We start from the raw sequence: 18316 nt of genomic DNA, 5'->3' as shown, positions 1-18316 counted from the left end.
TACTCCACAGGCAAGAATGACGCAAATATGAATCGATTATTGTAATAATTATGGTGAAGATGATTGAGTTTCAAATCGCGATGCGTACTTTCACGCATATATTTGCTTGCGTCTTTCGCAACAGATCAGGTCACCCAAGTACCGAGTGGGTTCATTTTATCACACATAGAAAGCAACAGAATAGAAATACTTTTTAATACTTGAATAATAAAGGCGTGTTATTATGTCATATTTTTCAAGTTTATTTTGAGTGTGGGGGATAAAATTGCTCTTGAATTGCAAGATATACAGGTGATTCACCCGAAAATAACAGATTATTAAATTGCATGAAAAAAAGCATGTCGCAGTCTAATGCTAAAATTGTGTCTATAAAGTAAGTATGTGTATGTACAACGCTTTTTAATGTACTTTTTAAAACGTTGTTTATTTTTTGGTACTTATACATACATATTATTATGAGTTTTGTCACGGCTCGTAAACTGAGAAAAGTGCACATCATTTTTTCACATGATATGAAATTCCATTTTAAGCATCCACGTTTATCTTTGCATTTCATGAATATTTAAAAGTTCCTTTCGATTTTAAGAGCCATGAACTCGTCAGAGTACTATAATTTTTCTTCAGTGACCATCATTATTTTTAAGAACTAATAAAACGAGAAACTGAAAAAGCATTAAGTTTTCTTGCTAAAGCACTTTAATCAGTTAAAAGCTACACTTTCATTTAGCTGATTTGCCACTAGTGGTCTGCAACTGTTCACTCAGTATACTCATCTCTACACTAACCTCTAATCAAACCTGACGGTCTTTAGGCAATACAGGAGGTAAATCGATTAGAAGGAAGTTTACATTGCTATTATTGATCAGTCTGCAATTTCCTGTTAAACTTGTGATAAAGAGTGTAATCTTAGGTTATCGATGTTTATAGTTTTGCTGTATTTGGGAAGCATTCTAAATGCGTATTTAAGAACAAGACTCGAGTTTTCATAAGCTTTTTTTGGACATACGAGCTCGTACTTTCCCCAGAGAAAGATTTTATGCTGTGCCATTATAAGTTACAGGTAATAGCATCTCCTTAAAACTACCCGCAACGTCGTCAATTTGGCCGCAAACATCTTGCAGTTGGTTCCACTCTCTACTATACCTTAACTTGTTAACCACATTCACTTTCATACCCACCATCCTACTCCTGACTGCTCCTGTGTTTTACTTTCTCTCATCAGTTGATCTTTAATAAAGGAAGGAGTTTTGTAACGTAAAATACACATTCTCGAGTTTAGAATAGATTTTTTTACCCCTTGTAACACAGTCATGAAGCACACATGTTGCTGTTTTATTCTAATTTCGCTTCTTTACACTTAAACTAAACTAACAAAATATTCCGCTGCGAAGTAAAGTAAGTATATTCGAAAGGTAATCGACATTCGGCCAGTAATGCAATGCAACAGGGAGACCCCGTCCTGAATTTCCCTACTTCTTACATAATTCACAAAGGTCAATGATATGAAGCGCTACACATACAACTCCTGAATATTTGCTTTAGTTTAAATTTCGGGCTCGGCTGGTTTTCAAGAGAGGTGTAGTTCGTAGCGGTACCTACGTAGAAGTGCAGGGAAGTGGAAGTTGGTTAAATCCAACATAGGAACATTGGCAGTAAGCAGCTTATTCTCTGGTTATTCTCATGACTTGTCTGGAGGAAGAGAAAGCAGAAAGTCAAAGAGAATTTTTAGTGGTCTTCTTCTTTGGCTGGCCTGTGGTTTCCTGTTGATCTTCTGTGAAATGAAATGAAACACGAAATTGCAAAACTCATGTTGGTTGTAGTTTTACTTTTAAGTGCAATGAAGAACCAGAAGGGCGGAATGTATCCTCTATGCCAAAATATATTTCTCTTCAGAAGATATTTCATACCGGCCAAAACTATGTGCGTACTACGGATAGTACGATATAGGCCAGTACTGCTAACTCGCGTCTTTGGAATTTAGCACAAATCTCATCAGTTGGATTGTCACTTTGAACTTTGCTAATGTGTAGGCGTCGTACTGGAGGAACGCTTCAATAAATGCAGGAAAGGTTATTTTTAACTGGTCGAGACCAAAATTTATTTATTTACAAAGCCAATTTATTGAGTAAATGAATTGAGTATACATAATTTTCATGACATGTAATACTAAATAACTAGGAAGAAAGTTTGCGTAAAAAATCAAATATAAAAAAGTACTTGGGTAATAGATAACACAATGTGGAGCTTACATTTTTAACAATACACATTTGACGCCTTTCTTTAAATTCAGCGACAGCTATTCACTCGTCAACTTTGATTTCCACAAGTTCTTCATCCACCAGAAGTTGAGAATTCCACATGACATCCGCAAAATACCGTTTGTACGGATTGACCGGAGCAAAAGTGAAAAGTTCTCGGTTAGCCCCTGCACCAGCGACCGTTGACAAGTTTCGTCGATTTCTTAACTCGTGCTGCTGTCGCCTTTGTTTTTTTCTGGACAAACTTACAAAAATGCTCAGCATGGCGACGACCACAATCATGCTCACGACCAAAATGGCAGCGGTTGTGGCGACGGGGGATGGAGCGTATTGAGATACTGATTGAAAAAATCCCTCTGGCAAATTTCCAGTTGTTTCCTGATGGACTTCACCCTGTTAGGAATTGAAATTGTATTGATATTATAAATCAAACATTGGTGATTCAAAGCCAATGCAAAATAGGAGAAAAAAACTTACGTTGACATTTGAGTGAACGTGGGTTCCAGAATACTGAGTTTTTCCGTCATTGAATGAACTCGTTCCAGTTGATACAAAATGCCATTGTCCATTTTGTCCTCCATCACCAGGCGCAGGAAACGGGTGTACAATTATTGGCAAATTTGTGTCACTGAACATATTCCCCATTGTGTATCACAATTTTGAATATTTCGTAATGAATATTTCGAGAAACGGGATGCTCACAATAATGCGACTGCTTTGAACTAAATCAAGGTGGCAACTAGGAAAAAACTTTGGGTGACATTTTATAGGAGAGAATAAACGCTACAAATGTCAAACCATATGGAATATCAAGCATGATCTAGCCCTCCCCACACTAATATACATACATACGTTAACATATGTACGTGGCCAACGCCACGATGTCCATTTCATAGGCTATTGACGTTTGACAAAACCTGCTAAAAATAAATGAAGGTAATTATGTAAATACGTGGAAAACCCCAGTGGACCTTGTTATTGCTGTCGATGGACCATGCCGAATTCTATGCGTCGTGTACATAGGATTTTATTAAACAACTCTGGAAATGGAAATATGTAACAACCTTTACAAGCCATAACCCTTTTTGATTGAACTTTTGGGTTCGCAGGTACCTGTGAAGGGGACAAAAAAAGGATAAATGTTTTTGCAAAGGTTTATCGCATTGTCATTGAGTTGTGACATGGCATTTTCTTCATGAACTTTGGTCATCAGTATGCCAATTGACGAATTTAATATATATGGATTATTAGTATGTATTTATGCGAATCAAAATTGCAAATTGAACTATAATAATAGTAATGTCCATATTTCCTAACTTTTAGTTTAAATTACGATCAATATCTGATAAACCCACCGACTAGATAGCACATTAACTAGATACGAGTTAGCATGGAATTTCCTTGAACACAGTTAATTTGAATTTTTCAAAAACTATATATTTTCACTGCACCCCAAGGAAAAAGAAAGAAGAAGACGAACAAACTTGTGGTTTGGTTGGGTTGGACTGCGTAGCATATACGTGATTTATTATTTCAAGGATTTCCTCATTTGACATTTCAGGTGGAGGTGAAGAATGGTCGGGTGGAAGGGAATGTAATGCGGCCCTCGGAATGGAATCCTTCACAATCCCCCCACATCAGATCAGCGCTTCCTCATCCTACAATGAGGAAAACACGGGGCCACAGTTCTCGAGGTAAGCCAAAACCAGCAGCTTTCACCACTCGCTGGTTGCCCTATTCCTACATTTTTTCCATTTTTTCAAACCTGCTTTTGACTGTCGCCTCGTCCTCCTCGAGTGAAACGGAACGTGTATGGCACGGTATGAATGGAAATGTTTTTGTGGAGATGGACCCCATATTTATCTGGTTGAATGCTCCGGAAAATCAAGTGTTGGATTTGTTTGGTTATCATATATTTTCTGTCATACTCTTCACAAGAAGAGAAAGTTGGTTCTTCATCATCTTCGGTGCTTGATGCCAGTGATTAATGCATTTTTCCGCTCGCTCATTTCTCTCCCATAATACAACCAGTCAGTCCCCTTGTCTCTTCGGCTCGGAACCAATGTTTCAAATTTTCTAAATTCGCAGACACAGAATAACAGTTCCCCTCTTTCTTTTTCCTTTAAAATATTATGACATGTTCCGTTCTTACTGCAACCATCGGTGCAGTATCATCCTGCTCATTTTATGCACAATAGCAACACCTACGGAGCTCAACTGTGTGTATAAATGACTGAGTAAAACCAAAAAAGAGTTGAATTCTGTCACAAGAGCTACTTTGTAAAATCCTCCATTTCATGGGAACGAAGTGGATTCTCCTGTCATAAGAATCTCAAAATCCATGAATCAACGTTGAACAAAATTGAACGGACAGGAACTGGATCCAAAATAACAAAGATGTGGATGATTGAAATTCCCTGTAGTTTGGCAAGCATTCAAAGTGTTAAGTGCTCTCTTTCGCGTACTTTCACAGCCACATTTCTATACTTTCGTTTAATTTCTGCATGGTGCACAATAACTCAAAATTCAGGCACGGTGCAAGTTCCAGTTGTGCGGATGTAATGTACGTATTGAAAAGCTAAAGTGATTTCGCAACAACCTAATTCACATATAATTGGAGGTCTGCGATGGAAAGTATATGTAATATAGGGGAATGAGCTGGATGCTGCAATATAGCGTATGTGTAGTACATATATTTATGTATATCTATGTACTCTCACTCGTTATGTAGTGTTCCATTGCACAAAAACTTTTTAACCTTTAAATTTGGATTCCAAAAATACATTGTGCAATTTTAAATTTAAAAAGTTACTGGCAATTGGTTGACTAAAGTTAAATCACAACCTCTGACGGAATCCTGGTGGATATCCTGGTGGGTTTAAAAGTCTTATGACATTGGTGTTGATTTGACAGGATTGCCCAACAAACCACTTCAACTGCACCCTTTCTCAATAAATAGCGATTTCATTGAGCCGGACCACAGGAAGAGGATACAATAGTTTTCGAATCTGGATTTGTAGATATTTTGTGAGACTCAATCCAAGCAAACTCTGTAAATCCAAAGTCGGAACTACTTGCAAACACATTGCGTTCTAAAATTGGTTGGTTGTTGTCGTCCTTTTCTCGCTTCAATAGACTTCCTTCAGGCAGACTAATGCTAAAGAAAAGGAGAAAGCAAACGAAAACGCGACATCCAACAAAACATCAAATAGCATCACTCCTCCCGCTGCTGAAGAAACTCCAGAAAGCCAGAAAGCCTCCCAGAGAAAGTGTAGGCTGCAGAAAGAGTGTATTTAGTACTGTTCCAGCCGACTTTCATTCAGTCCTTGGAAAGCAAGAGTGTCTGCTTTTGGCATATTTGAAAGACCTGACTGATTTCAAAATGAAACAACTTTGCTACACAACAAATTCCAGCAGTCTTTAGAGGATGGCCTCTACCCTTGAAACAGAAAATTGGTATTGATAAATAAGTATTGATAAATAAGTATTGATAAGAGAATTGATAAATTTGACACCAACCTTGGAGAGATTTTTAAGATCTTGAAAAGTTGTTAGTATTTGCAGGTGACCTTTACTAGCTGGAGCTATACTTCACTGCAGTAAATTCAAATGAGGGACATTACTTTGCAAGCATAGTGTTACAAACAAATCGATTAATGGTTGACTCTATTTTAGCCAATGAAACGTATGTACGTGCACAAAGAAATGTAACCGACTGTGGAGCGTCCTATTCTGTCCATATCATTTCCACCACCATCCTTATCAATTCCTCCTGCTAAACGGAAAGTGTAAGCCTTCATAAAACTGGAATGTTTCATGAAATCGTTTTAAAAGTTAAATCCTTCCACTTGGTGAAAGTTTGGCGGAGATATATCGAGTTCAAGAGTAATGCCCACTAAACGACGAGTCAACACGAGTCCTACAGCCAATACAAATGTGACAGGAGAAGACGATGGGAGGATTTTGATTTCTTCATCGTTCACCATATTTTTTCAATTTCATTCCACACTTCAAAAGGAACATGTACAAAAGGGGGAAAAAGAAAGTTTGTTGTGTATAGATCGTTTCTGATGCTAAAGATTCTTTACTTCTTTCAAAATTTGCATTGCCTTCTTTGACAGCCTCCTTCTGTTATTTCTTGTGCTCAGTTTGAGTCCGATGGAAATGTGGAATATTGAATTTCCTTCCGCTTCACACTTGAAGATATTACACACACTCTGAATTACATTGAAACGTCTAAAACAAGAATGGAAAGGGGAAAGCAGAATTCTTAGTTATATATTTCTGGTCATAAGATTTTGATTTCGTTCATATTTAAAAAGTGGTGACCATCGCTAGTTCTAGTGACGGACCGTCACTGACGGTCTTCGTTATAGAAAAAAGTCATGAAGAGAAACTATTTAACCAGGAATTTGATAGCATGGATGATTTAACAGAGCAGAGAAAGAGAAAGAGGTGAGGATCTTGCTGAGTAAAGTCATTCCAGACTTCACTAGTGTCTTAACTGACAAAAGATGAAAATAAACAATTTGAAACAGACTGACGGTTTATTTTGTTCTGCTTGAATTTTCTTCTTGAAAGTGGAATACGATGGGAAAGATGATGAAATATGAGAGAGGAGAGAGGGTGAGATGTTGTGAGATAGATCACGTCTCAGAAATTAAATTGACTGTCGACAATTGTATAGTACTTCTGTAGATGAGACTTTCAAACGAGTTTATATAAATAAATATACTTACATATTATGTATCTCTCTCTTTCCTTCCACTCTTCTTTCTTATGTACCAGTGGAAAATGTTATTTGGACCAAGAACAAAGATTTTCAACGGGAATTTCAAATCAATTTTTTTAGATTCTTGCTTTTATTACGCAATGATTTGGTAATTTGAATTTCAGGATGGAAGATTTGTAATAATGTTTCCTTCATAATGAAAAATATTTTCTAATACAAAATATATTGGACCGAGTCTAATTTTAGTTTCCCTCTGCTACAACAAAAGTCGAAACTCATAAATATTGTAAAGTTATGTAACTCTCAAAATCAGTAGAGGGTTGGAATTATGAATCAGCAATGAGAGCCAGTACCATCTTTTTGTAATCACCGGAACATTCATCTTCAATCCATTGGTCCAAAGTTTTCTCGTAATTTTTGACAAATTCAAGCTTAATGTTTCCCAAGTCAATTTCAGATCGAGCAATAAGAATGTTGATGAGTGCCTTGTCATCAGTCCCCATCCCTGCCATGCATCGATGAAGCCGTTGTGCCCAAAATTCGTCCTTGTTTTTCGCAACGCCAACTTAAATATCAAATTAAAAAGACTTGTAAATTGAGTGATTACGTATATGTACATATTAATTAATTTTGTCACATTAGTCGCCTCATTGTGCCACCCATACACTTTTCTCAATGGACACTACTTATATCAGTTCAACTTTCTTTATGCGCTCCAGAGAAGGAAAATTGCTCATCTGTACTTTAATTTGACATAAGCTGAAAGCTGGTTTCAAAGCCGTTTAATGCGAGTTTAATAAGAGCAGATAAGAAAAACAAAAGAGGAATTAACCCCTCGACTGAGCACTTTCATGTAATTTTAGATGTCTTCTCATTATTATAATCCGTCGTCTGTTGTCGGACAAAGAGTCATTTTGGTGGAGGACACCCGTCCAGAATTTTGAGGGGGCGAGGAAAGTGTGTACAGTGGATGATAAAGAGTGAAACTTACGAATTGTCTCCGCCGCTTTGAGCAAGTCGCCTCCCAACTCGGCCGCACAAACTTCCTCCAACGTCTTTCCTGCCAGCTCAAAGTATGCTTGGCTCACTGCGTACAGTTGTTGGTACGAGTTACGCACCAACACCCGGGTGAAAGTTGACTCGTCCGTCCCGTACTTTAGCTCGCCTGTGCACAATTACAAATGAATCAAACTCCGTCTTACATGCATGTTAGGATTTTTGCGTTGTATGACGACTGACCCGCTTCTTGAATCGCTTGTGCATCTTCCTTCGCTTTGACCAAGTCGACAGGGTCGTCCTCATGACGGGCAGCTTGGATCACAGCGACCATCAGATTTTGGAAGTCGCCACTAAGTTCTTTCTCCAACAGTTCTTCCATCGTGTCACCATACACTGTGCACATGAAAGGACACATTTTACATCGTACGTATGCATGTACACACATTGTAAGTTAAGTTTCAGATTGAGTTTTGTGAGGAAGAAATTATGTATGTTCTCACTCTGCTTGTAGGCATCAGTAATCATCCGAATTTCGCAGTTGTTGGCAGTGCACAAGATGTCGATAAGAGTTTGCTCGTTTGTTCCAACACCTTTGCAGGCCTTCTTGATAGCCCTCGCTGCGAATGATGGGAAGGGAAACATCATTGCAATAACTACCCGCTCAAAGTTTCCGCCCAATTCACTCTAAGATAAAAATAATTAGTTCAAAAAATTAGGAATAAAACTTGGACAAAAAAGTAGGGAGATTTTTTTTTTACTTTTAAATCATCCATCAAGTCTCGACCATACAAGGTCTTGTAGACTTGTTCAATATTTACACGTTGGTTAGCACTTCGGTGGGGTAGAATTGCAGTGATTTCCTCATTGTTGCATCCAAACCCCCGCATTGCTTCCCGAAGGGCCTTCGCGTCAGCTTCAGCATCAAAGTTCTCCGCTGGACGAACAGTTGGGATGTTCTAAATATATTTAACTTCATTAAAGTTAATAATAAAAATGTTTTATGAAACACAAGTGGAGAAGACATGAAATTTTTACTCTTATAGAATTTTTTATTTATAGGGTATGCTTATCATATGTATAAGATTAATATATACAATATTCAAGAAAAAATGTACAAATATGTACCAGCAAGAACTATGCTCTGCCTACGTAATACATTCATCTCTGTATATACATATGCAAATATTATCATGACGTTCCTATCTACAAAAATTTGCATTTTATGAATTACGCAAGCCACACTCTCCCATGTCCAGATTCTGGACTCCAGAACTGAGAAATTTCTCAACATACAAGATACACGTAGTTATGTAGCCTCGTCTCTCTTTACGTACGTACATAATCCTTCGTACTTTTGCAACAACTTGTAGTCAATGTTTTAATTGAAGATTGTTGGGTCGGTGAATGTGTTTCAGTGAAATTTTAATGAAATATTTTCCTACTAAAGTTATGACAGCTCCATTACTTCGATCCGCGTCCACCCACCCACCCACTTTCAACTTCATCTTTCCACGCCGAGTTTCCAAATCACACTTTCTCATTTTATTAAACGAACATTGTGGATGGGAAGCTTTATGAATTCTGCAACGGATTGCTAACTGGATACGCTGATTTGGCGAGAAAGTCAGCCAACCCCACGCACCCACTGCTTATGTGCTTAGTTAGTTTCTCTCTCATCTCAAGAATGGAATGCCAGCGAAAGTATTTTCAGTAAGGAAACTATGTTTTCGGCTACAGAATGCGATGCGTGTCTCATCTCTTCACTGCCCTAGTTTACTTTTCCAGAAACATAGAAACGACTCTCGGGAGCTCATTTCATAAAATATTTTCTTCTCTTAAATGATTAAAGTTTTAATACAAGTTCTATATTTCCTAGGATGGGACTTTATCTGGCATGTGGTATGAATTACATGCTTACCTTACTGCACAAGGCGCAGGGGCAGTTCTTCAGTGGAACGAACACCATCTCTACACACTGAAATATGAATTATGAATTTGAAACGTGGAACTTTGAAAATTGAGCAGAATCTTGTAGTTTTTCGCTACTTCAAGGGAAGAGTTGGAGTCGGTCTGACAGCTTGGCGAGTTGGTTGCAAGTGATGTTTCATTAGTCAGACATCCTTGGGCTGGGCTAGAGGAGCATCATGTTTTGCAAACGCAGCAATTGCATAAAAGTGACTCACTCAGCCAATGCTAATAAGGTTGATGGTTCCACGTTGCAATCATAAACCACAATATTACATTGTTGTTCCAAATTTTTCGTTAATGTACAACAATAAATAGTGAATAAACCGTCGCCAATGTTATACAACGCAATATGCTCCGTCTAAAAATATTCAACTGTTCGGATGTCTCTATTGCCATTTAATGATCTAGATTCTACGCCAAACGGGGTGATTCACGCCTCTGTTTAGTTTGACAACACACTTGTATAAGCTCACCACACTTTGAAATATGTATGGCCCTACCACAATGCAGTTGTACATATTGCACTTTTTGCACTGTAGAATGGATACACGGTTTGCTAAAATTTGGCTGTAGTTGATTTTGCTGCAGACATGTACATACATATTTAAATGCCGGTCTCCAAGGTCAATCACCAGTATCATTGCACTGCTCCGAGCAAATGCAGTGGGTTTGCATTTATATTTACTCCTTTTAAACGGTGACGAGTACCCTAGATAGGGAGAGGCGCAAGGTTTTTGCACTGGAGGGTTTCTTGGGTATTAATTTGATGTTAATTAACATACTAGTACGTATTAATACGTACTAGTATCAAATTAATATTAAATGAAAATTAATCCAAATATTGACATCAAGTTAACCCCAAAATAGTATATACATGACAGAAAATTTGCATCATGTTCACATTTAAAGTTGTCCAGAATTCAGTCATTATCTAGAACTTGAAGATACTGAAAAATTTTCGAATTTCAGATTAGATCATGAATATCATTCAAATTGTTGTTCTTGTCACAAATACTTTAAATTTAGCATTATGATTTGAGGTGGATACCCTGCCCACACGCCCAAAAAGTAAGCAAGAAGTGTTGGTTCGGTTTACTTTGGCAAGTCAGCCAATTAAGAAAGTCAGCAAGCAAGCTTCACACTCGCAAATTTCTTTGGTGTTCTCTCTAAATGGTAAACTTTTACTTTGCAGAAAGTCCATATACGTAAGTGAGCAGTAGACATTATCAAGAAGTTGGCGAACGAGTTAACATCTGTAATTAAGTGATGCTGGGCGGGGATATCGTTACATCACTGATGATGCTGATTAGCATCGCTCTTCATACTTCGTCTGGCTTCAAAGGCGCCTACGCCACTACTTTACACGCTACATTGATTTTGATTACGTATGAAAAGTACCCTCACTAAACGATAGGGGACAAACGACACTGTTTCTTGGTCAATTTAGGAACTCCTACTGTTGACTGTTTCTAAAATTTAATTAACGGAAATGTGGATGCATTTAGTGCAGAAGGAAGCGTAGACTGATTAGAATTTTGTTGGGAAATACTTATATTTATGACTTGATTTTCTATTAAAAAAATAGCGTTATGCTCTAAAAAAATAATCTTGAAAATGACAGTTGAGCTGCCAAGATTCAAGTCAATAAGTCTCATCCCAAGTGTATGGGCACTAGTAGTAAACGAGAAGGATGAGCTACTAGCAACATAAAACATTGCTTCTAGGGAAAAGCAATGTCGTTGCCATCTTATGCTCATAGTTATTGCATGGTCTCTGGTCACTCGGATCGAATGCGATGTGCGTGTGTGTGTGTGTCAAGACAAGATATGGAGCACCAAGAAGGAAACGATGGGTCTTCTTTTGGGAGTTATAATGTGATACGGCTGGATTGGATGGCCCAATGACCCTTTTTCTCCGATTCAATTCACATTGGACACTACCATCCCGTCCAGCATCCGATCCCCTCCCCAGAACACAAGTAATAGTTTCATGGACAATGTACTCCGCATTTCCATCGGACAGGCAGGCTTCTCTTCTTCAGACTTCAATGGCAAGAGTATAAAATCTCAAAACGTTGGCCAGAGCACTGGACCCTAAGCAAAATGTTCGGATACTTTTCTTTACTACGCACAACTACTCATGTCCAAAGTCTGCAATTGTGTTCACTAAGAAAGGTCCAGGCGTGGTACTGCCCGAGAGAGTGAAAAATGGCATGATTCACATTATGTGGTAAAATTAAAGCGGTTCTATCTTGAATCCCAATAAATCATTGGACAGATACGTCCCTACTCTGCTTTCTATTATGCCAGCCTAGTTTTATACCATATGTAGCTGTACTACTAGTACATACGTACATACAAACGCTAAACATTTGCCATGTTTGGTGTCTTGTCCAGTTTCTGACTTGATGGTACATATTCGTCGTCGTCGTCGTTGTCGAGGCTTATTTCATGTGCAGAAAGAGACCATGTGTTTGCCCGCAGATATGGGATCGGTTTCCCATTGTGATAACCATCTCATGAATCCTTCTGCTTGAAGAACAATATCCGTAGTGCATACACTTTAGTCTACTTTCTCGACTTGTGTTTCTCCAAGATGTGCTCTATCGTGAAGCATAAGAATAACTTTTATTATGGTCGTTTCGTGCCGCTCTCTCTCTTCTTTGCCTGCCGGAACGAATGGACGTTGAGAAGGGAACAGACAATGGGCAGAGAGATGCTCAATTCACTGAATGATATCTCCACTTGTTTGACAACTGGGCCATTCAATCGGTCGTTATTTGACACATTCAACTAGATATGAAGTTGACTCTCTGCGAATCATTTCTCTACTACTTTTATCGAACCACCCCACATGCACAGTCCGAAATTTTGCGATGCAATTGCAAATACCGGTTTATCGTCGAAATGCGAACGTGAGGTTGTTAAATGGAATTGAAGAAATCGATTATTACATAGGTATAGTTTATATATTCTTATATCGTGTATTTCTTCTGTCAGTTTTTGCACATGCTTTAGGTTGACTGCCTTTATGTAAAATATTATGTAATTCAATGCCACTAATCCTAAGAATACTCCTTTATTCTATTTCAGGATTCGTCAGGACAAGAATGGCGGAGCGTGGTGTCCAAGACCGGGGATTGAGAAGGGCGTTAAAGAGTATTTGGAAATAGATTTCGTCAGGGAACATCGCATCACTCAGACGGAGACTCAAGGGCGCTATGGAAGCGGAATGGGTGTGGAGTATGCAGAAAATTTTCAGCTGGAATACTGGCGAGATGCGTTGGGCAAATGGGTCCCATATAAAGATCACATTGGCCGCACGGTAAGAAACTTGGTCATTTCCACCAATTGATGGAAACTATGCAGGAATGTCGTTGACGTAAACAAAGGAACTACATACATTATGGAACTAGACTTTCGGACTAAAACCAGGCGTATTATTCTGTTATATGAATTAAAAAGACGTTTTGAATGTGGACCAAGATTTAGAGTGCATGATTCAATTTAAACTCTGCGAGTGGCAATTGGGACAAGTAACCCGAAAATGCAGAAATTTGCATTCAAATTCCCATTTTCATTTTATCTCGGATGTGTCCCACCCGATTTGCATCCGCTCTTCTCCTTTTCACGTCTTTGCATCAATTAAGATTCCTTGCACGTTTTCCATGCATGCAATTGAGAACCCGGACCGGAACAGCTCGCGAATACTTACCTGGACTGCACGGTAATGTATTCAGTATTGATAGAGATTAGATTACTTGGGGAGCACACGTAGCTCTCTCGTCTCACACTTGGCAATTTAACTCAGATTACACTCCAACTCCAATGAGACTTTAGCACCTTTCTCTCAACTCAAATCAACTCCTTTCCTCCACGTTTCTCTAAAGTAATTAGATTCCATTGGATCCATTACATAGATTTCGCGATGGGTTGGGTTCCCATTTTGTGAGTCCAACTATTTACTCTAGCTAATCCAATTCTTTTTGTTACTTATGTACCTATTTACAAAATATTTTGCCTTTGAGTTAAGCAAAGAGCGGATTTAAATCTTCTGCATTACTGGATTTTCAACGAGTTGACAGGATCATTTGGTCTTTTATCATAAGCTTCATTTGTCTCTTCATTAGAACTCGGATATAATCACGTTCATCCTGCTCAATGAACCCTTTCACACAAACTTTATCCCACGGCTTTTTGACCCAAGTTCAGCCTGCAAAAGCAAACAGATATCTGTAAATGTGTATTACTCTGTTAAAAGGAAACGCAAACATGTTTTGTGAACAGATGATTTAAGCCGACGAGAGGGTCAGCAGTAGATTTGTAGTTTTTTTTCTGCTTGTTATTTTAAACCAAAACTCACGTTGATGCGCCAGTTGAAGACCTGCCCTTTGTTATATTTTGGCATTTTCACAAGTTGGATGAGCTTTCTATCTCTTTTGTAGAAAATTTAAAAAGGGTTCAGGATTTTTAGAGAAAAACTTTAAATTTAGAATTCATTATCAGCTATTATTTAAGATGGACATAATTAATTCTAATATCATCACTGACACATAGGATTCTTGGAGAGAGAATTCAGCTTATATCCTCAACATGCGAGTTGCTGTTAAATCTCGAATATCTATTAGAGATGAGCAGGAGGTACTTGATCCAGATTTTGTCGCGACAACTGGAATGGTTTGTTGAGTGATATGCATGTGAAATCGGGGATAAAGGGCGGGTGACTGGAAAGGGTGACATCAACCATCAACCATATTTACAATCTGACATTGTGTTGTTCGCCTTTGTGGAAATGAGGAGGGAGCACGTTTTGTGAATTTGAGCTTCTACTTCGTGATGCCGCATACAATTTGCCCTTTATCTCTCATTCATGTGTGGAAAATGGTGAATGGATGTATTGGATGATGTGTTTACAGCGCTATATTTACGCCATTAATTGAATTTTAAAGTATTTCCAGCTGCACAAATACAAACATTGTTTTGTATGCAGATGCATGCACGAAGCCTCCTCGGCCCTGCCTTTTCAGCGGCATCAGTCACAATCCGTCATTTTAATTTTTAATGTGATCACTCATTGAAAGCAGAAGCTATACAGTTCTTAATTGGATTGACCAATTTTGCAAGTTGAGGGGGAAGGAGGGAATAAGATCCATCTGTACTGTATTATTTGCTTGTTTGCATATCACTTGTTCATCGCCAGTTGACGACATGCCTGATATTAAACAATACTGCTATTAGCTTACTTTTTTTCTAAATAACTTTTTTTCTAACTGGAGTAAAATTTAGGCAGAAATATTTAAGTAATTCAAGGTTTCATCATAAACTTGAATAATTTTTGACGGAAGGATAAACAGAGAAACCATCTAATAGAATATTAAATGATTTCCTGAGCATCCGTGCAAAGGGTTTCCTTCGCTCAACCTCAAATTACAACGGAACAAAGCAGCAGTTAGGGGAAGGATTCTGGTGAATCTACGCACAGAGAACTTTCTCCCAGTAGCTTTCCATGTTATCATCTGAAATGCATGGTCGGGTTGATGATCCGAATAGTGGGAGTCAGTGAAGGAACAGATTTACAAGGATTGCTGCACGAGAAGAGAGCCGGGCACGAAGATCCATGTCCTATCATCGCGTATGTTCTTGCACACAGTGCGGAGGAAACCCATTCACGAATTACACGATAATTCCATTACCGTCTCTCCATATTTTCTGCATTATCTGGCAGCATGAGAGTTATATTCACCCACGAGTTTTGCCACAACCATAACTTTAGTCGGACAGGAGGCATGTTACAGGTCAGCAGCCGAATGATATCTCCTCACTTTAATCGTCGTAATGATCACGACGATGGTCTCATGTAATGTGCGACTAATAATCATTCCACTGGATGAGACTACAAATGCGTATACACATTTTAGTACAGAAATTGCGTGAACGTGGTAGCAAATATCGTATTTTCTTCGTCTTGATCTTACATAGTATGGCAAAACTACTTACTTTACGTATTTTGGTATTTTCGTACACCAGAAGGACTCAAATTACAGTCGATGGAGCTACAGATCAAATGACCCCTCCTTCTTTAGTCTATTTGTGTACATGCTAATGTGCATATGTTGTGAAGAAATTTTAATATTCTTTCTGTTGTTGTTAAAATAGTACAAGTAGACACCTTACATAATTTCATAAGTTGTTGATCATCCTTTTTTGTCTATGGACTTTACGTGCATGTACTTTATTTGTATATGTCATCTTTGCATTGAAATAGAATACATAATTGTGGAAAAATTATAATGACGAAATGTTTTGTAAATATTTGTTGAATTTTGGTGTTGTTTGCATAATTTCAGATTCTCAAAGGCAACGTTAACACGTATACTGAAAACCAGCAACAACTGAATCCTCCGATCATTGCCAGCAAAGTGAGATTTATCCCGTATTCACTTCACATTAGAACCGTCTGTATGCGAGTTGAAGTCTACGGCTGCAATTTTACAGGTAAATAAAGGTTTATATAAAATTTTACAGAAAACTCCTGTCAAACTAAATGAAAACTTGATTTTTAGCTTGACGTATATTTCTGCATTTTGTCAAAATAAACACTGTTTTCAATATAAATTTGGGATATGTGTCAGTAGATTTATGAACACAAATACATCGATGAAACATGAAATACACTTGTATATTTAGTTGGAGTGTGGAGTAAAGAAAAACTCGACGTTGGTGGGTTAAGAAAACCTCTAATTGATTCGGATAGTATCCGAGATCACCATTCGGCTCCTTACAAGATTTTTGTAAATAAATTAGCCTGTCATTTAAAATGTAAAATAATTACTCCATGTTGATTGGGAACAGCTCACATGATTGATGCCGTATTCCAACGTTGAAAGCTGATTGTTTAAATCAAACATGTTGTTTACGTAGGAGCAGTGATATCCTTCATCCTCCTCTCCAGATCTTTGATGAAAAATTTTAAAATATTCCCTGCCCAGGAATTATTAATAATGCTCTTCATCTCCATGTACCCTCGCTGTGTGGGAACAGAGATGAAATATTTGCTTGGTGCGGCTGATTTCATTTCGAGAAAATTTCCGACTTTCTCCCTTCCACAATATTAAGCTTCCCATTCATAAAATTTACATAGCTGCCGCTTATCGTAAGATATCTAGGTGCAAGTTGTAAATTACACCGTGTATTTGTGCCTTGATGGGACCGCAGTGTGCAGTAGTGGTGCAGGTCTCCTTGCACTGCAAACAGAGTGTTGGATAATTAAAACAAGGGGAACCATACCAACTTTCCTCCTTATTAGACTTGGTTTGCTTACTTGTGAACCAAGGTGAATACACAGCCGCATGGATGGCGAAACAGTGCTTCTGGTGAAGAGGGAATTTTTTCACCCCTTCTTAATCATCAGAGGTAAAGACGAGAGATAAATTATTCCTTGGAACAAATGGTGTCTTGGGTTGTGGGATGTGGCAAGAAATTACGCAGGGAAACACTTTCTCATCTTCTCGAGCAAAGTCTGCATGCATTTTGAATTTCATGATTAATGAATGTTGTGGTTGAATTTAGCAGAGTGTACAATAAGAGTCAGGGAGCAGGCTCATTATGAGGTCTGCTTGAGATACGGCCGTATTGCCGCATCGCTCCTGCTCGCCCTTTTATTTGCATATTTTAATGCAATCATGAACAAATGTTAAACTCACTCTCTCAATTCACCACTTAATTTTAAATTGCACTTGAAATTTGCCCATGGTCAGGACATGGTGCGAGCAATTTTTCTGTTGGCTGTGGACCGACCATGAAGTTACTTAACCAGACAATTAAATGACTCCCGCAACAGAATGGTTCTTAAAAATTGAGTGATGAAGAATAAGGGTGATGAGGATAGGAAGTTGAATAAAGTACTCGTGCCAAGATAACATTTTATTTAGTGATTCAATCATGTAAACCTCCGGCCTGGTTGTAAAAAGATCATTCGTGATTTGGTTTTAACAGCTTTCAACTGCTTATTTCTAGTGGAAGATGATCTCACGTATGGTGTCATTAAAAAGTAATAAATTACATCAATAATAACAAAAATTCCTACTTCTAAACAATACTCATTGGCCTCTGTGGTGGCTCTTTTACACACATACACACAGCTATTAATATTTAGTAACTGGATGAATAGATCTGTCAAAGTTGTACTTTATAGAATCCGACTTTTTCAGAAAAACTAATGTCCACGATAGGGGACACCAAAATTCCTGGTCCCCGTATATCCAAATAGGTTAGAATGCTTGTCATTGGGGCAATACCGCACAGTGCAGAGGTATCGTGCATTGGAACAGTGAGCCGATATAATGTATACAGAAGTACAA

At 38.1% G+C, this 18316-nt stretch overlaps 3 protein-coding genes across 8 annotated transcripts in view; 1 reads left to right on the top strand and 2 right to left on the bottom strand.

The window, feature by feature from the left end:
* The window catches only part of LOC110846807 (probable serine/threonine-protein kinase DDB_G0282963), a 60400-nt gene that overhangs the window by 19819 nt on the left and 22265 nt on the right, over window positions 1–18316 (top strand). For 2 of the 6 annotated variants that reach the window (XM_022093646.2, XM_035849196.1), the window contains exons 3-5: window positions 3820–3952; window positions 13050–13281; window positions 16304–16451. In XM_022093646.2, coding sequence (XP_021949338.2) covers window positions 3820–3952; window positions 13050–13281; window positions 16304–16451 — 513 coding nt within the window. Of the gene's footprint in view, window positions 1–3819; window positions 3953–10603; window positions 12915–13049; window positions 13282–15176; window positions 15752–16303; window positions 16452–18316 lie in introns of those variants that run through there. The other 4 variants (XM_035849198.1, XM_035849199.1, XM_035849197.1 and 1 more) reach the window with 4 other exon arrangements.
* On the bottom strand, window positions 2090–3136 carry LOC110847474. The gene is made up of 2 exons (XM_022094424.2): window positions 2736–3136; window positions 2090–2651 (listed from the first exon to the last, which is right to left on the bottom strand). The coding sequence occupies exons 1-2, from the start codon at window positions 2901–2903 to the stop codon at window positions 2301–2303; spliced, it is 519 nt and encodes a 172-aa protein (XP_021950116.1). The 5' UTR covers window positions 2904–3136; the 3' UTR covers window positions 2090–2300.
* Window positions 7098–10093, bottom strand: LOC110847473 (annexin-B12). The gene is made up of 6 exons (XM_035849201.1): window positions 9908–10093; window positions 8748–8945; window positions 8490–8673; window positions 8230–8382; window positions 7982–8155; window positions 7098–7555 (listed from the first exon to the last, which is right to left on the bottom strand). Exons 1-6 carry the CDS (start codon window positions 9953–9955, stop codon window positions 7317–7319), a joined length of 996 nt encoding a protein of 331 aa, XP_035705094.1. The 5' UTR covers window positions 9956–10093; the 3' UTR covers window positions 7098–7316.

Source organism: Folsomia candida, unplaced genomic scaffold, assembly GCF_002217175.1.
Source record: "Folsomia candida strain VU population unplaced genomic scaffold, ASM221717v1 Fcan01_Sc003, whole genome shotgun sequence".
In the NCBI taxonomy this organism is placed as follows: domain Eukaryota; kingdom Metazoa; phylum Arthropoda; class Collembola; order Entomobryomorpha; family Isotomidae; genus Folsomia; species Folsomia candida.
This window is presented reverse-complemented; position numbering and strand designations above follow the sequence as displayed.

Bases quoted from the DNA above. Each gene is read 5' to 3' on its own strand.
- LOC110847474 (XM_022094424.2), bottom strand. From the start codon at position 2,903: ATGGGGAATATGTTCAGTGACACAAATTTGCCAATAATTGTACACCCG. The intron at 2,652-2,735 runs GTAAGTTTTTTT...AATTCCTAACAG, and splicing joins ACGTTCACTCAAATGTCAAC to GGTGAAGTCCATCAGGAAAC.
- LOC110847473 (XM_035849201.1), bottom strand. From the start codon at position 9,955: ATGGTGTTCGTTCCACTGAAGAACTGCCCCTGCGCCTTGTGCAGTAAG. The intron at 8,383-8,489 runs GTGAGAACATAC...TCATGTGCACAG, and splicing joins TACTGATGCCTACAAGCAGA to TGTATGGTGACACGATGGAA. The intron at 7,556-7,981 runs GTAAGTTTCACT...TTGATATTTAAG, and splicing joins CAAAGCGGCGGAGACAATTC to TTGGCGTTGCGAAAAACAAG.